We start from the raw sequence: 19,181 nt of genomic DNA, 5'->3' as shown, positions 1-19,181 counted from the left end.
GCCCCCAACCACCTACCCACTTCCACCTCCCTGTCCTCGAATTCCCCTACACTGGGGCATTGAATGTTCACGGGACCAAGAGCCTCTTCTCCCATTGATGCCCAAAAAGGCTATCCTCTGCTACATATACAGCTGGAGCCATGGGTCCCTCCATGTGTACTCCTTGGTTGGTGTTTTAGACCCTGGGAGCTCTGGTTAGTTGATATTGTTGTTCTTCCTACAGGGTTGCAAACTCCTTCAGCTCCTTAAGTCCTTTCTCTAACTCCTCCATTAGGGACCCTGTGATCAGTTCAATGGTTGGCTGCGAGCATCCACCTCTATATATGCCAGGCTCCGGTAGAGCCTCTCTGGAGACAACTATATCAGGCTCTTGTCAGCACTTCTTGGCATCCACATTAGTGTCCCAGTTCATTGACTGTGTATGGGATGGATCCCCAGGTAGGGCAGTCTCTGGATGGCCTTTCCTTCAGTCTCTGCTCCACACTTAGTCTCAGTAATTTTTCCCTTGAGTATTTTGATCCCCTTTCTAAGAAGGAGCAAAAGATCTACACTTTGGTCTTCCTTCTTGAGCTTCCTGTGGTCTATGAAATGTATCATGGGTATTCTGAGCTTTTGGGCTAATATCCACTTATCAGCAAGTACATAACATGGGTGTTCTTTTGTGATTGGGTTACCTCACTCAGGATGATATTTTCTAGTTGATTTGCCTAAGAATTCATGAATTCATTGTTTTTAATAGTTCAGTAGTACTCCATTGTGTAAATGTACTACATTCTCTATATCCATTCCTCTGTTGAGGGACATCTGGCTTCTTTCCAGCTTCTGGCTATTATAAATAAGGCTGCTATGAACATAGTAGAGCATGTGTCCTTGTTATATGTTGGAGCATCTTTTGGATTTATGCCCAGGAGTGGGTCCTCAGATAGCACTATGTCTAATTTTCTCAGGAACCACCAGACTGATTTCCAGAGTGGTTGTACCATCTTGCAATCCCACCAACAATGGAGGAGTGTTCCTCTTTCTTCACATCCTCACCAGCATCTGCTGTCACCTGAGTTTTTGATCTTAGCCATTTGACTGGTGTGAGGTAGGATCTTAGGGTGGTTTTGATTTGCATTTCCCTGCTGACTAAGAATGTTGAACATTTCTTTAGGTGCTTCTCAGCCATTGAGATTTCCTCAGTTGAGAATTCTTTGTTTTGATCTGTACTTCACTTTTTTTCTTTTCTTTTTTTTTATTTCATTCGATATATTTTTTATTTATATTTCAAATGATTTTCCCTTTTCTGGTCCCCCACTCCCGGAAAGTCACATAAGCCCCCTTCCCTCCCCCTATTCTCCCACCCACCCCTTCCCACTTCCCCGTTCTGGTTTTGCCTTATACTGCTATACTGAGTCTTTCCAGAACCAGGGGCCACTCCTCCATTCTTCTTGTACTTCATTTGATGTGTGGATTATGTTTTGGGTATTCCAGTTTTTCCAGGCTAATATCCACTTATTAGTGAGTGCATACCATGATTGATCTTTTGAGACAGGGTTACCTCACTTAGTATGATGTTCTCCAGCTCTATCCATTTGCCTAAGAATTTCATGAATTCATTGTCTCTAATGGCTGAATAGTACTCCATTGTGTATATATATCACATTTTTTGCATCCATTCTTCTGTTGAGGGATACCTGGGTTCTTTCCAGGTTCTGGCTATTATAAATAGGGTTGTTATGAACATAGTGGAGCACGTATCCTTATTACATGCTGGGGAATCCTCTGGGTATATGCCCAGGAGTGGTATAGCAGGATCTTTCAGAAGTGACATGCCCAGTTTTCTGAGGAACTGCCAGACTGATTTCCAGAGTGGTTGTACCAATTTGCAACCCCACCAGCAGTGGAGGAGTGTTCCTCTTTCTCCACATCCTCGCCAACACCTGCTGTCTCCTGAGTTTTTAATCTTAGCCATTCTGACTGGTATAAGATGAAATCTCCGGGTTGTTTTGATTTGCATTTCCCTGATTACTAATGAAGTTGAGCATTTTTTAAGATGTTTCTCCACCATCTGAAGTTCTTCAGGTGGGAATTCTTTGTTTAACTCTGTACCCCATTTTTAATAGGGTTATTTGGTTTTCTGGAGTCTAACTTCTTGAGTTCGTTGTATATATTGGATATTAGCCCTCTGTCTGATGTAGGGTTGGTGAAGATCTTTTCCCAATTTGTTGGTTGCCGATTTTTCCTTTTGATGTTGTCCTTTGCTTTACAGAAACTTTGTAATTTTATGAGGTCCCATTTGTCAATTCTTGATCTTAGAGCATACACTATTGGTGTTCTGTCCAGGAACTTTCCCCCTGTACCGATGTCCTCAAGGGTCTTCCCCAGTTTCTTTTCTATTAGCTTCAGAGTGTCTGGCTTTATGTGGAGGTCCTTGATCCATTTGGAGTTGAGCTTTGTACTCCACTTTTTAATAGGGTTATTTGAATGTCTGCAGTCTAATTTCTTGAGCTCTTTTATATATTGGATATTAGCCCTCTATCAGATGTAGGATTGGTAAAGAACTTTTCCTAATCTGTTGGGTGCCATTTTGTCCTGTTGACAGTGTCCTTTGCCTTACAGAAGCTTTGCAATTTTATGAGGTCCCATTTGTAGATTCTTGATCTTAGAGAATGAGCCATTGGTGTTCTGTTAAGGAACATTTCCCCTGTGCCCTTGTGCTCCAGGTTCTTCCCCACTTTCTCTTCTATTAGTTTCAGTGTATATGGTTTTATGTGGAGGTCCTTGATTCACTTGGTCTTGAGATTTGTACAAGGAGATAAGAATGGATCAATTTGCATTCTTCTACATGCTGACTGCCGGTTGAGCTAGCACCATTTGTTGAAAATGCTGTCTTTTTTCCACTGGATGGATTTTCCACTGGATGGATTTAGCTCCTATGTCAAAGGACCTATGTGCGTTCATTTTCATTAAATCCTAAAAATGTCTTTAATTTCCTTATTTCTTCCTTGACCAAGTTATCATTGAGTAGATTATTGTTCAGTTTCCATGTGTATGTAGGCTTTCCATTGTTTTTGGTGTTACTGAAGACCAGCTTTAATCTTTAGTGATCTGAGAGGATGCATGGAAGTATTTCAGTCTTCTTGTATCTGTTGATGCCTGTTTTGTGACCAATTATATGGTCAGTTTTGGAGAACGCACCATGAGATGCTGAGAAGAAGGTGTATTATTTTGTTTTAGGATGAAATGTTTAAATATATAACATATAACATAATATATAAAACACATGTTATTATATATTATATGTTATATATTATATATTATATACAATATAACATATATTACACACACACACATATATATGTACATATATATATATATATATAATCCATTTAGCTCATAACTTCTATTAGTTTCACTGTGTCTCTGTTTAGTTTCTGTTTCCATGATCTGTCCATTGATGAGAGTGGGGTGTTGAAGTTTCCCAGTGTTATTGTGTGAGGTATAATATGTGCTTTGAGCTTTATTAAAGTTTCTTTTATGAATGTCGGTGCCCTTGCATTTGGAGCATAGATATTCAGAATTGAGAGTTCTTCTTGGTAGATTTTACCCTTGAGAAGTATGAAATGTTCTTCCTTATCTTTTTAAATAACTTTTGTTTGAAAGTCAATTTTATTCAATATTAAAATGGCTACTCTAGCTTGTTTCTTGGGAACATTTGCTTGGAAGAATTTTTCCAGCCTTTTACTCTGAGATAGTGTCTGTATTTGTCTCTGAGATGTGTTTCCTGTATGCAACAAAATGCTAGGTCCTATTTATGTAACCAGTCTGTTAGTTTGTTTCTTTTTATTCAGGAATTGTATCCATTGATGTCAAGAGATATTAAGGAAAAGTGATTGTTTCTTTCTGTTATTTTTGTTATTAGAGATAGAATTATGTTTGTGTGGCTATCTTCTTTTGAGTTTGTTGGAAGAGGATTGCTTTCTTGCCTTTTTTTTAGGTTGTAGTTTACCTCCTTTTGTTGGAGTTTTCCATTCATTATCCTTTGTAGGGCTAGATTTGTGGAAAGATATTGTGTAAATTTGTTTTTGTCATGGGATTTCTTGGTTTTGCCATCTATGGTAATTGAGAGTTTTTCTGGGTATAGTAGCCTGGGTTGGCATTTGTGTTCTCTTAGGGTCTGTATGACATCTGTCCAGGATCTTCTGTCTCTTTTATTGTTTCTGGTGAGAAGTCTGGTGTAATTCTGAGAGGTCTGCCTTTATAAGCTACTTGACCTTTTTCTGTTGTTGCTTAATATTCTTTCTTTGTTTTGTACATTTGGTGTTTTGACTATTATGTGGCAGGAGGAATTTCTTTTCTGGTCTAATCTATTTGGAGTTCTCTAGGCCTCTTGTATGTTCATGGACATCTCTTTCTTTAGATTAGGGATTTTTTTTTCTATAATTTTGTTGAAGACATTTACTGGCCCTTTAAGTTGGGAATCTTCCATCTCTTCTATACTTATTATCCTTAGGTTTGGTCCTCTCATTGTGTCTGGAGTTCCTGGATGTTTTGATATAGGAGCATTTTGCATTTTCTTTGACTGTTGTGTCAATGTTTTCTATAGTATTTTCTGCACCTGAGATTCTCTCTTCTATCTCTTGTATTCTGTTGGTTATGCTTGCATCTATGACTCCTGATGTCTTTCTTAGGTTTTCCATGTCCAGGGTAGTCTCCTTTTGTGATTTCTTTATTGTTTCTAGTTCCATTATTAGATCCTGTATGGTTTCGTTCAATTCCTTCACCTGTTTGGTTGTGTTTTCTTGTAATTCTTTAAGGAATTTTTGTGTTTCCTCTTTAAGGGCTTCTACCTGTTTACCTGTGTTCTCCTATATTTCATTAAGGGAGTTATTTATGTCCTTCTTAATGTCCTCTATTATCATCATGAGAAGTGATTTTCAATCTGAATCTTGCTTTTCCAGTGTGATCCTGTATCCAGGATTTGCTATGGTGGGAGAACTGGGTTCTGATAATGCCAAGCAACTTTGGTTTCTGTTGCTTATGTTCTTGTGCTTGCCTCTTGCCATCTTGTTATCTCCAGTGCTGCCTGCACTCACTGTCTCTGACTGGAGCTTGTCCCTCCTGTCATCTTGGTTATGTCAGAACTCCTCAGAGTCCAGCTATATCTGTGATTCTGTGATCCTGAGATCACAGGTGTAAGAGCTTCTGGGAGTCAAGCTGCTTCTGGGATCCAGAAATTCTGGTGTGACCAAGCTCCTGCGATCCTGTGATCCTATGATCCTACGATCCTGGGTGTGTTAGAGCTCCTGGGAGTCCAGCTTCCTCTAAGTGTTTTGGGATTGGGTACAGAGCTAGCACCCAAGGTCTGCTCAGGGCACTGGCTCAGACTGGAAGGAACCAGTGCCACTGGCCAGGCAGAGGGTTCCTGTGTCCTTGCATCCCCCTCAGGTCCCAGTTACTCCTAGTTTGTAGCCAATAAGTGCTTTTAAAAATCTATTAAATTTTGTTCATCTAAAAAATTTACCCAGAACAACATTTGGAGAGATAGCATCTTTTCTCTAGGTAAAAAAATCCTGGACCTCGGGCTGGGGGCAGGGGGCAGGAGGCACGTAGACTGTAGAGTCTTACTTTCATGTACACAAAATAGTAACTCTTGAAAAAACTAAAGTAGAACAGAGACGTTTATTTCTTCCCATGTCACTGTGCTTTGAGTACAGGAAAATAGGACTTTTTCTTTCCTGACTGGTAATGACTGGTACTTAAAGTAGAACTGGTAAGCAGGACACTTAAAGTGTCAAGCAGACACTTGTGAAAAAGTACTGTAAGCATCCCCATATAAAGTTATTTGTTCCAGAGGGGCATTCAGTACCAGATCCCACAAGATGCCCAAAGCAACATAATAAAAATACAAAAAGAAGGTACAGAAATAAGAGTGACTAGTCAGAGAGAAGGAACTATTCACTGGTAAAGGGATTGGAGACGATAATCTTACTCCTTCTTCTTAAATGCCATTGGGGAAGCTACTTGGAGGTAAGGCGTTCCTTGGGTAGGAGGCTATCCCCTTGGACCACTGTTGGCTTCATTGCTTCCTTCCTTTATTAGGAAACCAGACATTGCTAGGGAGTCCCATTGGTATCCTATGATCTATTTAAGGGTACTGCTTCCACGTACTCTTCTTGTATGAGAAAGAATTCTCTCAGACAGATACAAACTGTGGAACATGAGCGCTGTTATAGGCTGTGGTTGCAGTTCAGTGGATAGAGTGCTTGCATAAGCATGCATGGAGTTCTGGGTTTGACCCTTAGCACCATGTAAACCAGGCTTGGTGATACACTCAGGAGATAGAGGCAGGTTGATCAGACGATGCTCAAGGTTAGCCTCATATGTGAGACTAGCCTGAGCTACCTGAAATTCTGCCTCAAAACAATAAAGCAAAATGAGTGAGTGGATAGAACACAGTAGCTAAAGTACATTCACTTTTTTTAAAAAAGAAAAAAGTTATAAATCTTGTATTACATAGAGAAAGTTTCTGCATCAAACCTGTGGTCAATATCATAGGATTTGCATATGCGTTTATTTGCCTAGTTTCAGGTCCAATGATGATAAAATGATTCATCAAAAATTATGCTGCATGTTGGGCTTGTGCATAATGAATGATTGCTAAAACTTTGGTTCTTTGTTAGTGACATATGCAGTATAGTTCCTGACCTTGGAAATGACAGTGACAGAAATTATCTACCATGTCCTGAGTCATCTGATGAAGTTGACCTCAAGGATCCATAAGAGAAGGAGACTGGCCAAGCAAAGTATTGTCCATCTCCACTCCTCATAGAGAAAGTGACACTAAAGCTAGATGCTGAATTGGGGCTGGATTTTCAGAAAAAGTACAAAGAAGCATGCACTGCACAGAACAGTAGTGGTAGACCAGCGAGACAATGGACAAGCAGGAAGAGCCACAAGACCTCTTCCAGGAACGGGTGTAACACTAAGCAGCATGTAGCAAAATTGATAGGATTGGTAAAATGGAACTGTTGCCATGGGCAATAAGAACATTTCCTAGGAAGAAGTCACAGCATGAGCCACATGACAAATAGGTTGAAATTAGAACCACAGAGCTCGATTAGAGAACTGCCCAAAGAAACCATTTATAAACTGCCAATTACATTGAGTAGAGGGAGAAGAGGCCAAAGCAAAGATGCTAATTTAGGGAAGGGAAGGGAAGGGAAGGGAGGGGAGGGGAGAGGAGGAGAGGGGAAGGGAGGGGAGAAGAGGGGAAAAGGGAGGGGAGGGGAGGGAAGGGAAAGGGAGGGGAGAGGAGGGGGGAGGGGAAGGGAGGGAAAGGGAGGGGAGAGGAGGGGGGAGGGGAAGGGAGGGAAGGGAAGGGGGAGGGGAAGGGAAGGGAAGGGGAGGGAAGGGAAGGAAAGGGAAGGAAAGGGAAAGAAAGGGAAGGGAAGGGGAGTTATGTGTCAAGGGGTAGAGGGTAATCAAGACTTCCAGTCTGAAAAACTGGAACAACAATGGTAAAGTGAGGAGAGTGAAGGAATGGGGCCATAGGTTACAAAGCTGTGGAGATTCCAACCCAGGGTCTTGCACTTGTGGAGAATCAGGAACACAATGATGGTAGCCTGGGTGACAGCATTGTTTTTTTCACAGGACACATACTTTGAATCAATTTCTAAGGCTTTTCTGTTTCTTGTATATTTCCTAATACCACTGTCCAAGAAAGACCAAGGACTGTGGCAAGACAGAGGAAAATGAAGAGAAAATTTGCCAGTCCAGTAATGCTGACTGACATCAGCGTGGGAATAGAATTCCACAGCGGCAGTGGTTTACATAGGACCTTCTGATGTGGCCTTAAATAGCGGCGACATGAATACATTGGTTTTGTGATTTTTTTTTTTTTTTGTAAACAGGAAATCTGAGACATTTTCACCCATTGCTTGATTCATGAATTTGTATTTTTAGAATGTAAGCAGAGACAAACACATTTTGGCATTTGTCTGTCTCATAAGCCGAAAATCCTCTCTAATGTGAAGCAGTTCTCTCTGCCTCACCTAAAAATGTGAGGTACATTTGAAGTTCCAACTGGTTTGTGCTATATCTACCTAATTGCATTTCCTGGCCCAGCTCCTAACTAGGTCAGTGAGTAGATACTGCGTAGAGCCCTGTGGCACCACGACAGAGCAAAGCAATGAAAGGAAGTACTTGAATCCCAAGCCTGCCGTCCCTATCATATTTGAGAGAGTGGCATACTCTCTCTGAACATTTGATCATCTAAAAGAACACATGCAGAAATACTCTATAACAGTCACAGCCTAGGTTTCTCTGAAACCCTAGTTTGAGATCAAAATTAGTGTATGCGTAGTTTATTAGAAAGGCTTAGAATGAAGGATGGAGGGAGATATTATCCCAATATGCACATATTTGAGCAGCTGATACCCAATTGTGCCAGAGGTGATTTGGAGGAGAACCTTATGGAAGGAGAGCTGGAGCCACTCAGCTTTAAGGCAGAAGGCAGTAGGTCCCCTCACCCCTTAGTCAAAGGTGGTTCCCAGGCCTTATCTCATCTACACTAGGAGCCAGTGCAGTTCACTCCAGTGGGCACCAGCTGTGGGGCCAGATGAGAGGTACCCAGGGTGGGCCAAGGCAAGGAAGAGAGCTTTCTGGTTGGCACCAGCATCAAGTCTGGTAAGGAACAAAGGAAACACTATATCAGTGGCTGAAAGAAGAGGTGGGTGTGGGAGTTCTGATGCAGTCTCTCTACAGTGAGATACAATAATGATAAACCAGGTAGCACAATGCCTGCGATGCTACAGGCTCTTGACAAATGGCGACTGTTCTAGGGGGGAACACAAATGTCAGCAGATTCCAAAGACTTACAGGCTGGTGTGGCGAAAGATTTATAAGCAGCTAACACCAGCTGAATCCATCGGATACTAAACCAAGGGTGTAGCCTCTAGCTTCTATATCAAGTGGCGTGTCTTCTGTTTATGTGAGTTGGTTGGTTGGTTAGTTGGCCAAGAGGTTGCAGGACAGGTTCCTACCTTGTATTACAGGCTGGCCTCTAACCTAAAGCTCCTCCAGCCTCAGTGTCCCTAGCGTAGCACCTTGCTTTTCTGCTCGTTTCTTCTTATATAAGTAAGAATAACAGACACCTAAAAGCTTTTCCTTTTATTGCACCTGAAGTGGATGATGGAGTTGCCTGTTGTGCTAGTAAAGTTGGCTTCAGTATGGGAGAACAGAGAAGAACAAAGAGTCCATGGAAAGATTCAGAAGAGAGCTCATTGACCCTCCTTATCTTAGCCTGCTCTTACTGCAGGACGGGTCCCTGGCAGCACCCAAGTGATCCAGCTCCAAATGGGCTAGCAGATAACTCTCCCCCACTTCCGTCTGGCTGCCACCTCTTTATCAGAGGCACCCTTACATAAGCCCTTCCAAGTGTGCCGCAGTGCCCTAACCGACCCCAGGTAGTCCACACAGCACAGCAAACCCTTTCAACAGATCTGTTCATGCAGTTCAGTTCACTGTCTGCTCAATTCCTTATGTTGAGCACAGCTCCAGAACCACAAGCACAGATCCTTAAGTAGAGGTGGAGCGGAGAGGAGCTGTACCTGAGAACTGGGTCACGCTATGCCAATAGGAGCATTAAATTGGCAAGTCAGGTGACCGTATGAACAGTAGGAGCAGGCAGTGTCGTGCACTCTCCAGTCTAGCTGCAGCTTGTGTTTTCCCACAAGCATGGGTCTGGTTTTCACTCTAACCAGTTTTTCACCCCAGGGCACCCTGCTGTTAGTTGAGTAGCTTTTTTTTCATGAACAAATAAAATGGAAAACACACCAGTGAGGAAATAGCAAACCGTTCATATTTTTAGCATAACCGAGGGGCTTTGTGATTCATAAGGCCCGTTCCTATACATTTGAAGATCAACAAATTACAGGATCCTCTTGTCTCTTGAAAAAGGAATTGTGGAAACCGTTGCTTTTCACAAGTAAAGGGTCATGGGAAATGATGTGGAAGGCTTCCTGTCGTGCATTAGAAGCCCTTTTGTGACTACTGTCCCACACATACAGTAAACAGTGCAATAAATACCCTTCCCCCTCAATTTACCCACCAGGAAGTCTTGGATGCATCTCCCAAGTTCAGCTTAGAAAGCCTGCAGGCTGTCCTGCACTCAAACAACCCCGTGACTCATCTTCCTCCTTCCTGCTTTCCTACCCCCCTTCACTCACACACACACACACACACACACACACACACACACGCCTCCTTTCCAAGGCTATGTATGCCCTGTCCCCACCTTTGTCTTGATTTCCATCATTCAGACCCTGTGGATTCTTTCCTTATATGAATAAGTTACCCTTGTGCGTGGACATCGTTTCAGAGAAAAGGGCAGCACTCACGGATATGTTTTAGGCTCTAAGTCAGTTGCAGTGGCTGGACCTGAAAACCAATATAGTCGCAGGTACTGTGGGGTGATACGAGGCTGTACCTAGGGCTGCAGTCTCTGGCCCTACTTCCCATATCTTGTGTTTTCAGATTTCATACCAGTGAGACTGCCCTTTAAACGAACGAGCAGCATCATTTTTTGAATGAACGGAACAGTTTCTGTCAGTATTTATTCTTGAGAGTTTATCCCCCAACTCTCTTCAGCAGGGGAGAAAATTATTAGTTTGTTTTTGAGATGATGTCAGATAATAATAGTGAATTGATGGAGTAACATGTTCGGGAACGTTGTCTTCCTTTTCTTCTCCGATGTCCTCACTCCCAGGAGCGAGCACCCCCTGGCCCAGCTATACTGCCACTCCATCATGGAACACCATCACTTTGACCAGTGCTTGATGATTCTAAACAGTCCAGTAAGTATGTCATTTATTGTGGGGAGTTTCGAAAGAGAGCTTTATGCATGCAGCTGTATTTTTAGGTTTTGGACTTATTCCCGGCATCATAAATTCTTGAACATTCTCTACTCCTTTTTGGGTAAGGAAGGAATAGCCCAAACGTTCTACGGCTCCACGTCTCTGGACAGTAAAAAAACGACCTAATGTTGCCCATGAGGGAAATTTGATTGCTGACCTTTAATGACTCCAAACTAGAAACCAAACTGGTATTTCATGGCTCCTGCGTGACTCTGTAAACAAATGAAGTGGTCCATACAGATCAGTATATGTTTCTTCCTTTTTTCCTTTTGGTTATGCCAGGACTGAACCTAAGGCCCTGCGCCTGGTAACCAGGAGCTTTGCCAGACAGCTGTACTCCCAGCCGTCTCTCTGTTTCATTGGAGCTTCTAGTTGCTCACAAACCATTTTGCGAAGGAACGAGAAAGCTATTCGACAACTTGGAGAAGTGACTATTTGTAAGAAAACACATGATACAGTTTGCTAAATAAACACATCGTTAAGGAGCATAACATTAACAAATAATATGTTCACATTATCTGTGGTCTAGCTGTGTTGATTTTATAAGAAAAAAAAAGAAAGGTTTTAACTATTACATCGGACAGTCATAATGCATGATACATGTCCGAGGAGATTTTATCATAATGTCTTCACGTTTGCGGGGCTCTGGTCTAGTTTTCTCTCTGGCCAGAGGAAAACTAGGGAGTTACATTGTGGTCACTATTTTTAGGGCTAGCCATATAATAGACCATTCTCATGTTGCAAACCAAAATGGCCACTCCAGGATAGTAGTTCCACCATGAGCCTGGTTTCTTCCTTCGCTGCCTCCGCCCGCATCTCCTGCTTCTTACTCCGGTTCTGTTTAACTCCTTTCTTCCTCCTAAGCCTCTGTGTCATTCCCTACTTCTCCAGCCAGAGAACAAGAAAGCAGAGGCAAGAAAAGGGGTCTGGCCATTCTTAACAGACTGGCATTGCTGAGTGTCCCACCTGGTGGGTGACAGTAATGCCATCATCTCTGCAGAGCACCCTCATGGTGGGGATACCCCACAACAGCTATAGAGTGGCTAGCCAATCTGGTCTTGCCTTTTAGATTTCTCGGGCAGGATCCATCACGCAATTCCTTTCTAGTCCCACCTCCTCAGTGAACACGGAAGACACACACACAGGGTCTCTTTCTCCTACTTGAGGCAAAGAGAATTCTTACCTCCTCCCTAACACCTTTGGTGCGATTAAAAAGCAAGAAGCATCCAGGTTGGGGTGCAGCTAAAGGTAGAGCATGTTTTGCATGTGTAAGACATTAGATTGGACTCCCAACACTGTTAAAAAAAAATGTTACACATGTTTGGTTGCCTCCTATGAAAGTTTGTCTGATACTTAATAGCGTTTGCTGTAACATGGAGCGCGAACTCACTGATATTTGATTGGTATCATTTTAACACTGTGTTATGGGAATGACATTAGAGGACTTGTTAAATCCTGGCATTCATTAAGAAAGTATTTGAAGAGTGTTACGCAGGCCATTGTACCCTCATCTCTGGGCTATGTGAGGATGGGGGCGTGGCTTTCCTTTTACTGATCACTTCCTGTCTGCACTGCCTCAGGTCTCAGGGCCCAGCACTTTCTTCCGTTGCTCTTGTATGCTTTCGGTACATTTGGAGGCAGCCGCAAGGCAAGCCTTCTGGGTCAGTTCACCTCCAAGAACCTCTCTTGGTTGGCTTCGCACTCTGATTTAAGGCAGCATAGGTTTTCAGTGATCTGCCCAAACACCACGTTTCCCATAAACTTGGTTATTTTTAAGTGTACAATTTTTCTAAAGTCAAGCCTGGAGAAACATATGCATGTTAGAGTAGAAACATCTGGACTTTGCTTGGGAAAGTGCTCTGTAGCTAAAGCTTTTTATTTATTTCTTTGGTAGGGGAGGATGTAGATTTAAAAAAAAAAAAACAGTGGGCTCATCTAGTCCAATCTGTCCTCTGTCTCACTGGATAGCCGAAAGCTGGTCTTGATCCCCTAATCCTCCTGCCTCTGCCTCCCAAGTGCAGGGATTACAGGAGTTCACTACTACACCCAACTTAAAAATGTCCTGTTGGTGTCTTGTTTCAAGTTTAGTTCCAAAGGAAATAAATTACTAATCTTTAGAAAAATGGATTAAATATTTTCCTATCATACTTCTTTTGTTAGATAATATATAAATTATTAGTATGTTATTACTTAGCATAACACACAAGAAATCTGGTTGTACATTTTGCTGGCTTAAGTCATAAAAGCCTTCTATATATTCTGTCTTCATGAGCACAACTTTAAAAAAGTACAGACTCTGCTCTTCGGAGGAAAACTGAGACTGTGGTCTCAAAAAAGACATTTCTATTTCTGCTGAAAAGTGTCTTATCTTATAAATTAGTAAAGGCATCAAGAGTTTTTTTTTTTTTGAATAGTTTTATTTGGCTCAAATCTAAAGTGATGAAATATTTTAAAATAATGATTGTGGTTGCAATTATAGATTCTGGTCATTAACTCAGCCCATGTTAGTTTCAGACTCTCATTACGCCCTAATCACTGTCTCTGCCCCTAGCATTCCCCGAGCTGAGCAAATCAGTCCCAGCTTCCTGACTTCATTCTTTGCTTCCAGATCTCACTTCTAAAGCTCCGGGAACTTTCTTGGCTCTGAGACTTAGCAAGCCTTATAATTCAGTTTACACAAATTTTGAATGTATTTGGAATGGCCGGTGCTTTGTTTAGTTCAAGATCAAAGATCTACTCTGTCTTGAATTACAGACAAAAATACAGGATGTTGTGTAACAAAAATCTTCTGTGATGTATACATGGGTTACCCCCGTTGGCCCCACGCTTGTTTAGAAGAATATTTTACTAATATGGAAACATGACCTACAAGGAAAAATTAGCATGATTTTTATTATTCTTTGTGGGTGGGGTTGTAATATAATTACATCATTTTTCTTCTTTCCGTTTTTCCTTTCCTTCCTCCCAACCCTCCTAATTACCCCTCCTTGCTCTCTTTCAAATTCATAGCCTCTTTTTTCATTATTACACATGCACACGCTTGTGCTCCTCCTCAGGGAGGACCCACATATTGTCAGCATGTGGATACTTCCCCTTAAGCGTTCCTTACAGACCTCTGAGCCGATGCTTTCTTAGGTCACCTTTCTTAGGTCACCATTCTTAAAGCACCTTTGGCTCAGGCCTGCTAGCCATCTACATTGTCATGATCATAAGGAACACATACAATTCTTAGTATTGGTTAAGGTCTATAAATATGAGCCAGCAATGTCACCAAGTTTATTATAGAAGCCACAGAGGAGTGTCTCTAATCAATTATCTAAACATTTCACAACTCTTTACTTCAGATTCATTAATATGATTTGAGTTCATTCTGCCCAAAGGAAAAGGATACATTTACTTGGTATTTATATTTCAATCTATGAGTTAGAAACACACATGCACAGAGACAGGGATAATGTCATGTGGCTGTTTTTGTCTTCCCTGACAGGGTGGGGTCTGGTGATAATGAACAGGAAAAATAGTACTTCATAGCATAAACATTTAAAAAGCAGGCTCAAAATATGAGGTGTGTGTTTAAGTCATACAACTATAGCTTCAGAGTTTGTTCTTCACAGAAGCTCCAATGGGCAGAGCACTAACCATGTTTTTCTTTTTAAATAAAGGGCAACCAGATTCTCAGTGGCCTCTCCATTGAAGAATATAAGACCACACTGAAAATAATCAAGCAAGCAATTTTAGCCACAGACCTAGCACTGTACATTAAGTAAGTTTTAAGAAGTGACGCCCTCCAAAGTAAGTCTTGAAGACGTTTTTCTTGTCCGCATTGGGAAGTCTTTATAGAAGCCAGCATCCTGACACAGCTGTAACCAGACTGGTAGTTTTTAAAAACAGGCAGCCAAAGGAGCCTACTCCTTTTCACTCCTATTGCTATGAATGCTAGCCCAAGGCCATACATGATGCTCTATGACTGTGTCTCTGAAATTGCCTTGAGTCATCATGGTGGGTTCCAAAGGCTGCCTTTTTTCCTCCTTTCCCTTACTTACCAATCTCTGGCCATTCATAATTCTTTTCTATGGCCACTGAGCCTAAGTGGGCAAGCAAAGTATGCAGAAAGTGATCTGTTTCTTTTTATTTGACTTTTGTGGACCAATGTTAATGTAGAATCATGAATGTCAATGTAGAACTGTGAATGTTAATATAGACATTAAACAGCTACAACACACACACACACACACACACACACATCCATCCACGGCTTGCCATCTACAAATCTGTGTGTGTCTGCTTCGTTGAAATTTGGGTCAGTGTAAGGGGAATCAGGCCAGAAGAACATAGAGCAAAGTTCAGGTTGTTCAAAAGTAATTTCATAGAGCACAGATCATCAAATCACAAAGAACTTGAAAAGCATCATGGTCTTTATAGGCTTCCCATTTTTATGCCATGTGAGTTTCTCTTCCCTGTGTGGAACTTTGATGGTTAATCATACACAGTTCATTTTATCCAAGATGTTTATCTTTTGTTTGGTCTTGTTTCTTAAAATGCTTGTTGATGCTGGGTACAAAGGCGGTCTTTCTTAGACCCTGATGACCCTTGTGCCGTGGAATGACAGGAAATAGTATCTAAAACTTGTTCCTTGCTCCAAAAGCATGTTTTATCTTCACTGCTCTTCTTTCAATCTGCAGCAAGATGTGGCTGAATTAGAGACCTTAGACCCTCTTACCCCCATGTGCTCAGGTCTTAAATCATTCTCGCCAACACATTTTAACTCACTGTCATTCTGTTTTCCTAAAGTAAAATAAATTATATAATCAATTAATTTTAAAATCATTAATAAATTATTTAATTGAATAACTTAAAATTAAAATAATAAATTATTCAAATAAAATATATCCTTGAGTTGAAATTGCCATTATTTTTTTTTTCTGGAGTTACAAAGGATGTGACATTTTAAAAAGTTTCCATTGTAAGTAAGCCAGGAACGTGAAGGGTAGGATGCTGAGTGTGGATGAAGCTTTGATGTTGGCTTCTGAGTTGGGGACAACGAAGATTTCCCTCACGTGTGTGTTCCACGAGTCTTGTAGATCAAGGGGAAAAGAGCCGGAGGACTCACCATAATCCCTGTGTTTTTCAAATTTTTTTTTTAAAGGAGACGAGGAGAATTTTTTGAACTTATAAGAAAAAATCAATTCAGTTTTGAAGATCCTCTTCAGAAGGAGTTGTTTCTGTAAGTAGGCTTTACTGTCCACACAAGCTTTGCTGCCTGGTTAATTTTCCCTGAGCAGTCATTAATTGGGGTCGTTTGTTACGCATAATGACTTTCCAGGTTGTCAACTGCTCCCAAGTGGAGAATAAAGGGCTGAATGTGGTCACTGGCAAGGAAGGAAATGGACAGTTGCCTTGTTGAAGACTGACTGATGGAAACTGTAAGGAAGTGGAGCATTTGTGGCTCAGGGTTAGCGATTCACTTCATTTCGCTCTTCCTTTGGAATGGAAAAGGAAAAATTAACATCCTATAGGTCATGAGAACGAGATTGTGGCTGCAAATGTCACTTCTCTTGGGCCACAGCACAACAGTACTTTCCAGTGGACCCGTCAAGAGGACTGTGCTCCAACCTCAGGACATCAGTTCCTTTCTTCTAGCTGTAGACGACAGCTCTTCTACTACTTGCCTCTGATTTGCCATCGCGATAACTTGTATCAGTAAAACAGAATCAGGAAGGCACCATAGGCCCTGCACTTGGAAGGATGAAGGAAAATGATTATCACAAGTTCAATGCCCTGTCTTAAACAATAAAACCAAACAAAACGACAGTCAATTACTAATGGTCCTGCAGAATTACAGTGTTGATACAATGGCGGTGTCAACATTTTTTTTAAATAAATTGAAATTGCTTAGTCTGCAAAACAAATATGCAAATTAAAAAGAAACAACATGCAGACACCTGGCTACCTGTTCTGTGAAGTCATGCTTTCCTAAATAGCATCTTATCTTTCAGAATAGCGCCTTAGACATGCGTGGGCCTGCTCCTGTAGAGTGTGTGTATATATATATATATACATTGTATATATACATTATAGAGTGTATATGCTATGCACTCTATAATGACAAAGAGAGACATGCCACCAACCTCCAAGTTTGAGCCGGTTTTCTTTTTCACAGAGAAGTCTGTAACCAGGGTCCTATGGTTCGTCACCTTTGGCAGGCGTGGTTACTCTGACAAGCATGGTGGAAATCCATCCCGACAGTGGGTTCCAACTGTGATTAAAAATACCTCCAATGTGCTCATTCCTGTGAGAGAGTTAGTACTGTAGAGATCGTGACATTAGCCTCGAGTGGGTAGAGAGCCTTTGCTTTAGGTGGAGTATCTCGAGAGGAACAAAGGATTCTTTACATCAATTGTTTGTTTTGCAGGAATAGCCTTTTTGCCTATTTCTTTAACAAGGTAAAGGGACCCTTAGACATTTGAATATGACTCGGAAAGACTGGGCTGTGTCATTGGGCTTAGGGAAGCAGCTCAGCTGCTAGAAGGCTTTTGTGATGTTCACAAAGTTTGGGTTCAATTCCTAACAGTGCATAAAAAAGACACGGTGGGTGGGTACGCCCATAATCCCAGAACTTTGGTGATGGATTAGAACCTGAAGGTCATCTTGGCTACATTGAAAATTCGAGGTCCTCTCAGAATATATGAGGTCCTCCCCGTGTCCCAAACGGTAATTTTTTAATTTTTACAGCCACGTTGTTTTAGTTCAAGGCACATTGTTCTAGCCGAGGGACTGGGTGGGTCCCACTGCTGTCACCAGAGAAGGCTAACCGAATAACAGAAAAAGACTCTTCAACATATACTGCTCTATATGACCATGCAAAAGCTGTCACATAGAAAGCCCTGCAGGTGGTGAGTGAATTCAGGTGACCCACTATAATCCAGGGCTTGTCCTCATTAAGACATGTGATGTTATCCTTCTAATTAATCCGTATGATTTCATCTCACTATCAATGTGGAAAAACCAATAATAGCAGGAAAGCTTTTACCCTAAGGACAATCTTCAGCAACTCCCAGGGCAACCAAAACAGGGAGGCAGTATCACAGTCACAACAGCCAGGTTCCCACATAAACACTGTTTGTTCTTCGGTCTTCAAATTTTGGGTGTGCTCTTGTTAAAGAAGGTTTTAATTGAACTTTTTTTTTTTTTTTACTAGTAACAACTTACTGAGGATAAATATTCATAAGATTTGAGGTTTTCTTTCTCCCTTAACAGAGCAATGCTGATGACTGCCTGCGATCTCTCAGCAATTACTAAGCCCTGGCCTATTCAACAACGGGTATGTTGCTCAGTGGTGATCAAATCCGAACTTAAAAGTCAAAGATAGAAAAGAAAATCTCTTCGCTTAAAGGTAGCTTTGGCTGTAAATAGACTTTATTTCCTTTATGTGTAAGACAGAGGCACATACCTCACCGAATGTTTTAATGATTAAGTGCCACTGCTTCATACAAAGTACATATATGTTGGTCGCTACCATCTCTGCTACTTCAGCTGAGGTGAAGAGAGTGATGTCTCAGGGCACTGCTGTGCCGTTCATCACATTGAGCACCCTTAGTATTCTTAATCTTCCCTGCCTCTAAAAACAGGAGTTTTTAGGGGAGTGTTTAAAGGAGAAAAAGGAGGAAGAGAAGACAGAGAGATGAGGGATGGCGATGACCACATGGAAGATAGAAAAAGAATAGAGAGAAATAAAGAGCGAGTTGAAAGAGCGGGATAAGAGCGGAAGATTTTTTTAATTACTTTTATTTTATTGGATGATATAGCCTATTTAAGTTATTTGCGTCATCTCAATTAAGTGTTGTTATGCCATATATGTCTAGAAATTCATACACCTCTTTTAGGTTTTACAGTTTAGTAGAAAACAGATTTTTTTAAGCATAGGCATAAGATTCTCTAAATTTTCTCAATGTTTGTTGTCTCCAAATTTCTACTTGTTTCATTTCTAATTTTTTCTACTTTAGAGTTATTTTAAGTGTCTGAATGTTTTGCTGGTATGTATGCACCATGTTCATCCCTCATGGCCGTGGAGTCAGAAGAGGGTTTTAGATCTTTTGGAACTGGCATTGCAGATGGCTATGAGCTGTCATGTGGGTGCTGGGAACCGAATGGGTTCTCTGTAAGAGCAGCTGGTGCTCTTAACCACTCAGCCGTAGCTTTAGTCTCCATTTTCATGCAATTGATCCTCTCTGGTTTTGGGTTAATTTGGCTAAAGGTTTATCATGTGTTAAGCTTTTGTTTGTT

The 19,181-nt window shown here is 41.3% G+C and overlaps 1 protein-coding gene across 3 annotated transcripts in view; it reads left to right on the top strand.

The window, feature by feature from the left end:
- Pde5a (phosphodiesterase 5A) overlaps positions 1 to 19,181 on the top strand; it is a 161,531-nt gene that overhangs the window by 125,784 nt on the left and 16,566 nt on the right. For all 3 annotated transcript variants that reach the window (XM_052179313.1, XM_052179311.1, XM_052179312.1), the window contains exons 15-18: positions 10,751 to 10,838; positions 14,561 to 14,661; positions 16,045 to 16,122; positions 18,156 to 18,219. In XM_052179313.1, the coding sequence (XP_052035273.1) occupies positions 10,751 to 10,838; positions 14,561 to 14,661; positions 16,045 to 16,122; positions 18,156 to 18,219 (331 nt within the window). The remainder of the gene's footprint in view (positions 1 to 10,750; positions 10,839 to 14,560; positions 14,662 to 16,044; positions 16,123 to 18,155; positions 18,220 to 19,181) is intronic.

The sequence above is a fragment of the Apodemus sylvaticus genome, chromosome 4, assembly GCF_947179515.1.
Source record: "Apodemus sylvaticus chromosome 4, mApoSyl1.1, whole genome shotgun sequence".
Lineage (NCBI taxonomy): Eukaryota > Metazoa > Chordata > Mammalia > Rodentia > Muridae > Apodemus > Apodemus sylvaticus.
This window is presented reverse-complemented; position numbering and strand designations above follow the sequence as displayed.